The sequence below is a fragment of the Rousettus aegyptiacus genome, unplaced genomic scaffold (assembly GCF_014176215.1).
Source record: "Rousettus aegyptiacus isolate mRouAeg1 unplaced genomic scaffold, mRouAeg1.p scaffold_m13_p_8, whole genome shotgun sequence".
Classification (NCBI taxonomy): domain Eukaryota; kingdom Metazoa; phylum Chordata; class Mammalia; order Chiroptera; family Pteropodidae; genus Rousettus; species Rousettus aegyptiacus.
This window is the reverse complement of record NW_023416311.1, coordinates 32,013,677-32,024,370: the sequence shown is the minus strand read 5'-3', so window position 1 is coordinate 32,024,370 and position 10,694 is coordinate 32,013,677. Positions and strand designations below refer to the sequence as shown.

Here is a 10,694-nt window from a genome sequence, read left to right as displayed (position 1 = left end):
AGCGTAACCTAGACAGCCACCTACACACATTCTCAGTGGATGGGATAAGAGTCATCACCAAAGGGAACAACCTACTGTAGTTGCAAAGTGAGATCTGAAGTCAGGGCATAGTTAAATAGCCTTAACTTTTTGGTGAGGAATTTTAGAATGCTTACAACGATCAAGTCCAAGACATAAATTAATGTTAAATCAATGAATGGGTTCCTGAGGGCATTGGGAACAAGAAAAACAAGTTTTCATGTGTTTGACATTTGGCAGTTTAAAAAGTGCTTTCATATGCCTTATTTTATTTGACTCTGTTACCCGCTTGAGTTAGACATGGCACATATTACTTCCATCTTACAGATGGAAATATGGAGACTTACAGAGACTAAGTAACCTATACAAGGTCATGCAAGCACACAACTGGCTTTAGGGTAGTCCCAGACCCAAACCAGGACTTTTGATTTCAAATTCCTTATTTTCCTCCATTGCACTCCATTCATTTATTTAATGTACATCATTGAGCACAGACTGTTTCAGGTACTGTTTTAAGTGGAACGTAGAAGATTTAGAAAATTGATCATCTTTGTCTTTGTTTTTTCATACATGTACTTGGTGGAAAAATCAGTACAGTAGCTGTTACCTTTTCCCCACCCGGTCATCTCCTGATGCAATTGCTGTTTCTGTAAATCTGAAATACATGGGATAAGTCCCCTGTTTCTGCAGTGTGGTCCTGCCAGGAGGTGGAGAATGGATTAGATAACTTTGGCTGGCTCATCTCTATCTCCGTGGGCGTCCACGGCACAGAATAAAAGTGCATTCTTGCATGTGGGGGGTGCGGAGTGGAAATGAGGACAGACCTACTGCAGAATGCTCCCGTAGGAAGGCAGCGCCTAGCCTCCGCGGGCGAAAGGATCTTCCGACGGAGGTTTTCGGACAGGTTCGACCCGCGGCTGGGGGCGGGGTTCCTGGCGAGAGGGGCGGGGCGGGACGCGGGGCGGGGCGGGGCGGGGCGAGGCGCGGGGCGGGGAGCGCCGACGTGGCAGCCGCAGGGGCGTGCGCCGCCGGTGGCCATCTTGGAGGCGGGGACGTGCGGAGGGAAATCTTGTCTGTATCCTCCTCGTCTTCCTGGAGCCATAGTCTCAACTTCCCGACCTCCCTGTCCCCTACTTTTCATCTGCCACGCAGACACTCTCTTGGGGCCCCAGGTGAGCATCAGCCTGGGAGCAACGCGCGTGCATGCGGACTGCGGCTGCTCAGGATGTGGGCGCCAAAGCCAGGCGCCAAGGGGAGCAGTCCTTGCAAGGTGGGCGGGCTGGCGGGCGCCACGGTAGGCGAGGGTCTTTTCGGAGCCCCAGTCGTTCATTCCTGGCGTAGGCTGTGGGATCATGCAGGGTGCATCCTGGGAACTGGTGCGCTTCTCCAGACAATGAGACCCCACCGCGGGTTGCACTCTGGGTGCGGTTTGGGGGCTCTCGTTGCGGCACTTTGCTCTTGTCCGACCGAGGCCGGCGCCCCTGGCCATTTGGCTCCACCTTCCAGTGCTCTGGCCGCAGGGGAGAGACCAGCGGCTGGCGCCTGCTGACCTTAGCCCTGCCCAGCCCGGCCTGGAGACGTGGCATATCCTGGGGCAGGCCACTGTTCCAGTAACAGGATTTCGGCCGCTCCCGCCTTGGAAACTCCTAGGTCAACAAACCGGGCCTGCAATGAGAAGTAGCTTATCCTTTAAGGTTCCCTGGTCAGTACCTGGTGCTGCTCCAGAGGGGTTTTGTATTCTACTCTCTGAACCTGGGACCTGCTTCAGGCAAGTTTACGGAGTAGCCCGTATCCTAGGTTGGCAGAATTTTATCCAAGAGAGTTTTTGTCATTCAAGGTAGAGTTTTTAAGAACCTGTACCTTTCTGCGAACATGACACATTTTGTCATTCTCGTTTTTCTCCTGTACAGCTGCTCTTTAATTCAGTGAACATTTATGGAAGTTTACTTTGGGATCATTGCTGAGACTGCAGAGACAAAACTCAGACCCCTGCCCTAGCATTCACTCTCTGGTAGTACAGACCATCTTTTTCACCAGTAGTAGTACAACAATAATTGCTAGTAGTGTTTTTACCGTTATCAAAGCTCTGTTATCCTGTTTCCCTTATCTATATAAGTAGCTATCCACTTTAATGTTTGTACATTAATTTACGTTTTGTGCCCAAACTTGAGCACTTAAAACCTTTACCCACTCTGACACTTCATCGTTATCTTATCACAACAGCTTTTTTTTTTTTTTAGTAGAAAGTATTACATTTATATATACACAATTTATGCAATATTGTCTTTGAGCCAGTTCTCAGATAGTAATGATTTTAAAGACTGAAAAAAAATGACCATTGTTTCATGTTATGGGTTGCATACATTGTACAGGTTCCTTTACCAAGGTATGTAATATTAGGGATCAAGGTTATTATTAAATCTGACTTCCACTAATCACTGTAAGGAATTGGTAGCATCTGTAGAAGGAAATGAATAACTAATAGAAAAATGGGACGATGAAGAAGAGAGAACTTTTATTGGGAGTGGTAAAAATCCCCAGGTTATCTACCTTTGGTGTTTTGGTACAGAAGGAACGGATTTTGCCTCCCCAGATCTCTGTTCTCTACTTACTGTCATAGATCTTCTCCATTCGCAGCTAAACTTTTTAAAGTGTTGTGCCTATTTGCCTTAACTCCCACTCCTCAGTCCTGTTCAAACTGGTTTCTGTCCCCACTCCTTCCATGGAAACAGCTCTCACTACATTGATCTTCAGTTTGGCAAATCATTGAATTTTTCAGATATCATCCTTTTTGGTGTCTCTGCACACTTTGATACTGTTGCCTGTTTCTACCTTGAAACATTCTGTGGCCTATGGACACCACAGTCTTCAAGTTTTCTTTCTGGTCATCTCTCATTCTTCTCTGCCAGCTTGTCTTCTGCCTGGCTGTTCTTCAGAGATTGGTTGGGTCATCCTCTCTTTTCATTTGGTATTCTCTTCTTAACCTATCTCAGAGCGTGACTTTAGAGACTATCAGTAAATGTGAAAGACCCACACTTATGTGGTGTCTAAGCTGCAAATCAAGTCATTGCCTTTCCTTAGATGGTTCAAGGGGCTTAACTTGGCATGTCCAATATTAAACTCTACATACCACCCTTCTCCCAAATCAAACACCTTGACCTTTTTTAATATTCTCTTAGTTAATGGCACTACCATCTATCCAGTTGTCCAAGTCATGCCTCTCTTCCTCATTGCTCCCATATCCAGTCTGTCACTGAATCTAACCACCTACGCATTTCTCGAATCTTCTCTATCTCTGCTTCATCACCTTACTCTAGGCTGAAGTTTCTCAACCTTGGCATTATTGATGCTTGGGGCCAGATAAGTTTTTCTTGTGGTGGCTGTCCTGTGTTGTAAGATTTTTAGCAGAATCCTCAGTCTTTACCTAGTAGATGCTAGTAGCACTCTAGTTTTGACAACCAAAAATGTCTCCAGGCATTGCCAAATGACCCTTGGGAGACAGGCATCCTCTTCCCCACATCCCTAAATGTCCAGTGTGTTATCACTTTCTATTTGAACTACTTCTGTGTCCTTCTTAATGGTCTCTCTGCATTTACTCTGACTACCTTATGGCCCAATCTGCATACTGTCATCAAAAGAATCTTTTCAAAACACAAATGTAAATTGTCAAAAGCTGGAATCAGCCTAAATGTTTTTCAATAGATTAATAGGTAAACGGTGGTACATCTATAAACTGGAGTACTCTTCAGCAATAAAAAAGAAATAACTACTGATACATCCAACAGCTTAATGGATTTGAAGGGCATTATGCTGAATGAAAAAAGCCAATTTCAATAGGTTATGTCGTGTATGATTCTGTTTTAACATTCACAAAATGAGAAAACGTCAGAGAATATTTGGTTGTCAGGGCTTGTGGTTGGTGGTAAGGTGTGACAAAGGAGCAGCATTAGGGAATTTCTTAAGGATGATGGAACAGTTGTGTCCTGATTGTGATGGTGGTTACTTGAGTTCGTGCATATGATGAGACTTTATAGACATGGGACTATACATGTACATGCACACATGCACAAATAGAAAAACGGGTGAAGTCCTAATAAAGTCTGTATTTTAGTTACTAATATTGTACCAATGTTAATTTTCTTGATTTGATTCATTGTGCTATAGTTATATAAGATTCTATTATTGGGAGAAGCTGGGTTAAGGGTACTTAGAAACTGTACTATTTTTGTATCTTTTTGTCAATATAAAATTTCTTCAAAAAAGTTAAGAGACAAAAAAGATCACTTCCAGCCTAAATGCCTTGTAGTGACTTCATGTTCTTGAGAATAACCAACTCCTTTGCCTGGCTTATAAAGCTCAACACAGTTTGAGCTCCTGCCTGTGTCTCTAGTTCTCATTTTTCTTCTCTATTCCTTGTGACATGGATTTTCTTGAATGTGTCCTGTTCCTTCTACCTTATAGGGTCTTTATACCTCTTGTACATTCACTTTTCCTAGAATCTTCCCTCCTTATTGCCTTTCCCTCGCCTAATTCTGCCACATCCTTCACATTTCAGTTTATATGTGACTTCCTGACAGACTCTTCCCAGACTTTCAAGTCAAAATCATATTGGGAAAAAAAAAGAAAAGAAAATCAGACATGTCAAACATCTGCGTTCTTATGCTCAGAGCACATAATCCAGGCTATAATTCATTCTACATTGATGTTGTTTTTTGATTATCTCCTGTACTGAAGTGTAAGTATTCCATTTTTGCTTTCATTGTATTTCCAGAGGCACCAGTACAGTGCTTGGCAAGCAGTTGACCGTCACTGAATGTTAAATGAGTAAAAACACCAACAACATATTTGGAAGATTTAAAAGTTTTAAGTTTATAATAGAGACAGGCTTGAAATTGTATAATTTTTAAAGATATTCTCCCATATTTTATAATCTATTGTCATCTGGTAGGACCTTGCTATCTAGTGGCACTTTTGCTCTAGTTAACTTTTCTAAAACCTGAGACATATCATTCAGCCATTACTGGGTATGTTTTAGAATATGAACTAGGAAAACCAAGAATTGAGTATTTTTTATTATTTTTGAATGTCAACAGGAGGAGTAGCCCACATACGAAGCTTTATGGGGATAGAGGAAATATTTCAAAAACTTAAATAATTTATTTTTATTTTAAATGTAATAGTGACTGGAACCTAGATATAAATCTAATATTCATGTGACAAATTAGTAATATACTAGTTAAATTTTTACTAACATACTGTTTATATAATAGTATATATTATTTACCAATATATTGGATGATTGATTATATAGTGAACATAAAATTTTTTTCTAATTATAAAGTATGTGTACGAAATGCTTACACATTTAATATTCTCACTTTTTTAAGGAATTTTGACAGACCCTTCATCTGGAAAGAAATGGCATTATAAACATTAAGACAGACATCCATCCTTTAATGATTATTTAGTGAAATTATTCTCTCACTATACAAGCCTTAAAAATATACTTTTGACTGATGTGTAATACTTAGTACATTTTTATATTTTTACAGTACACCATAACTGAATAAAAATGATGGAAGAGAGTGGAATAGAGACAACACCACCTGGAACTCCTCCACCAAATCTTGCTGGACTGGCTGCTGCTGCTGCATTGTCTTCCACCCCAGTTCCTTTAGGTACATGGAGTTGACTAGTGTCTAGCATCTAGTGTGTTGTGAAGATAATAAAGAGACTGTTACCTTTTCTCAGAGTCAGTTAAAAAGAATGCATATTTTAAAACATCTCTGATCTTTGCCGCGATGAAGGGAAATCGGTCTTTTTTTATTTAGGCCCAAAGACAGGAAACATGTATGTTTTGCTGTATAAAGGCACCTTATTTTCATATTGACGATAAATCATATGACAAAAATATACTAAAAGATTTTGTCTCATGTTCTGTGACTCTGTGGTGATTAATATTCTGACCAAAGTGGTTGAACTTTCAGTGTGTATACTATGCTCATTTCAGCAGGAGTTAGAAATAGCTTTAGTCTATTAAAACATGAAAACAGACAAATAACAGATCTTAGGAATAGTACCATAATTTTAGATAGCTGCTGCTTTTACTTGAGGGAGTTAAAAGTCATTTGCGTTGAATCATGTTTGTTGTGTATTCTGAATTACACATTTAAAAAATAATTCTTGGGATATGATCTGTTATATTTAAAAGTTTTACAAGAAGAAAGTAAAGAGATAACTTTGAAAACTAAGTGAAAAGCATTTCTAATTTAGTGGGTTTTTTCTCCCCACTTTTTTCTAGCTGCAACCAGTTCCTTTTCATCTCCAAATGTATCTTCTATGCAGTCCTTGCCACCTCACGCATACTCTACCCCTCAGCAATCTCTTCCTCCTGTGAGGCCTTCTGCATCGTTGCCTTTTGTGCCTCCTTCACCAGTTCCTTCTGCTCCACCTCTTCTTACTTCTGTACCACCTCCTGTTTCTCCACCAACTGTTGCTGCCTTCAGTAATCCTCCTTTATCTCACTTCCCAACTTCAACTTCTGCCCCAAGTACTGTTCTGTCTGCACCCTCTTCTGGTCCTCCTACATCAGGATTTTCTGTTGGTTCAGCTTATGACATCACGAGAGGACATGCAGGAAGAGCTCCCCAGACACCTCTGATGCCATCATTTTCTGCACCGCCAGTAACAGGTAATTCTCTTTTACTGATACATTGCAATAAATGGCTATAGCTAATGTTTTATTTTTTTAATGACAGCTTTATTTAGATATAATTTACGTACCATATAATTCTCCCATTTAAAGTGTACAGTTCAATAGTTGTTAATGTATTTACAGAGTTGTGCAATGATCACCACAATCAATTTTAGAACCTTTTAATTGCACCAAAAAGAAACCCTGTAACTATTAGCAGTCACTCCCTTCTTCCTCCCAAATCCTCATAGATCTAACCAACCACTAATCTCCTTTCTGTCTCTGTGAATTTGCCTATTTTGGACATTTCATATAAATGGAATCTTATAAAATACAATCTTTCGTAACTGACTTCTTTCACTTAACATAATATTTTCAAGGTTCATCCTTGTAGGATGTGTCAGTACTTCTTTACTTTTTATGGCTGAATAATAATCCATTGTATGGATAGACCACATTTTGTTTATTCAGTTCGTCAGTTGATGAACTTTCGGGTTTTCACTTGTTGGCTATTATGAATACTACTTTTATGAACATTTGTGTACAAATTTTAATATATACATATTTTCATTTGTCTTGGGTATGTATGTAGACACAGAATTGCTGACTTCTGAAAAATCGCCAGACAACTTTCCAAAGCAGCTCTCCCACCAGCAGTGTATGAGGGTTCCAGTTTCTCTGCATTAATGTTTTAAATGCATTTCTTTGATTTCCTGTTTCTTCTTTTTGTTTTTCCTATTTAAAATATTAAAATAAAATTGCTGTGACAGTATATGATTTTTATATGTCGTAAAACTTAGTAGTATGTGATTAGCATATAGAGTGTCAGACAAAATTCCAAAATTTTGTCCTAACATTTTGTGCACTTAAAGAGAAACTTCAAGGTAAAGTTTGAGAGTTTTTTAAAGCTTTATTTAAAAAATTATCAGGACCGAATGATCCAAGGAGTAGTTTTATTTAGCCAGGTAAAATTTCACAACCAAATAAAAGCTCATATGTGCCATAAATTGGTATTGGGCCATTTTCTTTTCTAGGTCAGCTATACCTACTATTTTGATTTTCCTGGAATGGTTGTTGGAAACCAATATCAAAACTTCATCCATGTCATCTTCTGCCTGTTGTTTCTCATTTTAGGAAAGGAAGCAACTTTGTTGTGATTTTTATTATCCAACTTTGTGAATCTACCTTTATAAATAAAATTTTTTGTAAGAGTATAAATATTATACCCATGTTAATGTATATGTAAATTTTCTTTTTTGAGTTAAAATAGGGCATACAGAGTATGTGTACTAATTGTCACATGTTTTATGTGATGGGCTTGGATTCTCATGTCAATTATTTTTATGCATAAAAGAGAATAGAACTACATAGCTATCCACATCTGAGTGCTAAGTGCTAAATAGAGCAAATATGAAGTACTTTTTAATATGTGTACTTTTTGTCTATTTTTAGGGCAGGTAGTGTAAGGAAAGAAATTTCTTTTTTGGAATTGTGTTTAACTTGTATTTTATAAAGCTTTAGGTGATTCTTTGAGTCCATAACTCAATCTTGAAATGCCTGAGTATGTAGTTAAATTATTTAAGCTATTTTGAACTACTCATTTCATATATTGTGTCTCCTTTGTTTCAAGGAAATAGTTTATGTAATAAATTATGTATTTTAAACTTTTTTTTACTTTAGGTATTTTGCCAACTCCCATTACTCAGCAAGCCAGTGTGACATCTCTGGCCCAGGGAACTGAAACCACATCGGCCATTACTTTTCCAGAGGAACAAGAAGATCCTAGAATTGGTAGAGGTCAGGATGAAGCATCTGCTGGTGGACTCTGGGGTTTTATTAAGGTAAACAGTATTTACTTTGAAACCATGCTTAGTTTTTATATTATGTAACTAATAGACGTTAATTAGAGAGAATTTTGAAAATGCAAAATGGTATAAGGAAAAAAAATATTTTTTAATCTTATGACCAGTTTCCATAGTTCCTCATGTGTTTTGTATGTACATATCTATGTAGATGTACTCTTTTTTTAAATAAATCAAATTGGGGTAGTGATGTGGACAGACACTATTTTGTGTTTATTTTTGTTTGTCTTTACCTATCATATATCAGGAATATCTTTCTAGTCACAAAATATTTTTCTTCTTTCTTCTTTCTGGCTGCTTTGCCTTGCATGTCATTGCATATACTACCCATGTTTTATTTTACAAATGTGTTTTGGCATTTTTTAATTGTAGTACTTATCAATAAAACTGTGATGAGCACTCTTATATACAAATCTTTATGTTCATCTCTGTTTTATCAGGATTATTTCCTCATGAATATCAGTGGGAACATTTTAAAAATTACTAATACAACATTTTCTGATTTTATAGGCAAAAACAAAATACTTTGTTTTAATTTGCACTTCTTTGTTACTGAATTTGAACATTTCTTACATGATTTTTTTTTTTTTTTTTTTTTTGCTATTTATAGTTTTCTTTTGTGATGTCTTTATTCTTTGCCTGGTTTTGAATTAGGATGATTTTCTTGATGAATTCATAAGAGCTCAATGTAGTAAGAATATTTTATTATATGCTATATGTAGCAGTTTTCTCCATTTTTATCTTACATTTTAATCTTATTGTGCTTCTTGACACAAAAACTTCTAAATTTTCAGGACTAATTTCTACAATTTTTTTTCTTTTCAATTTTTTTAATGATAAAAATGACCTTTTCTCACCATAACATGATAAATGTTTTTCTGTGACTTCTTATTCTTTTATGGTTTTTGACACTTACGAATTTAACATAGCTGATACATACTTCATTGTATTATGTGCGATAGAAGTGTGATTCTTTCCCTGACCACTTAATTGACTGTTTCAACATCATATTCCAGTGATTTGGTATGTCACTTTATCTTAGTTTCCAAATTGGGGGCTAATGTCAGTGTCTGGGTTCTGTATTCTGTGCCACTGCTCTGCCTGTCTTTGCAGTAGTACCATACTATTTTAATTATTATAATTCTGTCATATTAATATGTATTGAAAACCTGTTCTGCTGAGGCGGGGTTGGGGGAGTGTTCATTGATGAGTAAGCTAGGTCATTTCCAAATCTCTGCATTCATAAAGACATCAGTTTTGGGCTGTATAAGTTTGCTGATTTCTGTTTTCTATAAATTTTTTTTTACTAGTCTTTTCCATGTATTTTACTTGATGAATTTTGGAATCACTGTCCGATGGTGTGGCTGCAATTTAATTGTATGTTTCATGAAGATGACATTTTTCTAAGCTGGCTTTTTTATATCCCTCTGTGCTTTTTTAAGGTTTTCTTTGTATGAAAACTGTCACCTTTTTCCTTGTTAAGAGCGTGTGTCATTGTATCACTTATCAGTTGTAATACCTAGTTCAGCTCCACAGGGCTTCTGAATAACTCTTCTGATATTCAGCATAATGTTGGTCAGCAGTTTTAAATATCAGTGTTAATGAACTCATCTTTTTTTCTGAATCACCTTAGTTTAATGGTAGGTTGGAAGAGGTGGAGTCATGGCCTGTTAGCCAGATGCCTTCTTGGAGTCCTTGCACTCTCTAGTATCTTTTACCGTAAGAGAAGGGTAGTTCAAGAAGGAAGTATTCATACCTGGTTCCTTCTAATTGTGTGGTTTTAAGAATCAGGTGATCACTTCATAAGTTATATAACTGTCTAACCACTACACTGTGCACCTAAAATTAATATAACATAATATAATGTAATATAATTAATACAGTATAATTAATATAATACAGTGCAGTACAATATGATAAAGTATAATATTGAATGTCAGTTGTTACTGGAGGAAAGAGAATCTAGAGGAATAAGGATGGCTTAAAAGGGAGAATTTGGGAATGAATAAAGCAAGAAATGGGAACTGGGGAAAAAAGAAGCTTAGTACTACATAGCAGAATATTGTATAGTAAATTAATAGGTAGCTTTGGAGGAATGAAGATAAGATGTTTTTACTGTT

At 37.4% G+C, this 10,694-nt stretch overlaps 1 protein-coding gene across 2 annotated transcripts in view; it reads left to right on the top strand.

Annotated features, from left to right (window-relative positions):
* Window positions 1–1,057: 1,057 nt before the first annotated feature.
* Window positions 1,058–10,694, top strand: part of PRRC1 (proline rich coiled-coil 1) — a 32,568-nt gene continuing 22,931 nt past the window's right edge. Inside the window, exons 1-4 of one of the 2 annotated variants that reach the window (XM_016159015.2) lie at window positions 1,058–1,190; window positions 5,571–5,696; window positions 6,320–6,709; window positions 8,393–8,553. In XM_016159015.2, the coding sequence (XP_016014501.1) occupies window positions 5,591–5,696; window positions 6,320–6,709; window positions 8,393–8,553 (657 nt within the window). In that variant the 5' untranslated portion in view covers window positions 1,058–1,190; window positions 5,571–5,590. Of the gene's footprint in view, window positions 1,191–1,266; window positions 1,289–5,570; window positions 5,697–6,319; window positions 6,710–8,392; window positions 8,554–10,694 lie in introns of those variants that run through there. The other variant, XM_036225271.1, reaches the window with a different exon arrangement.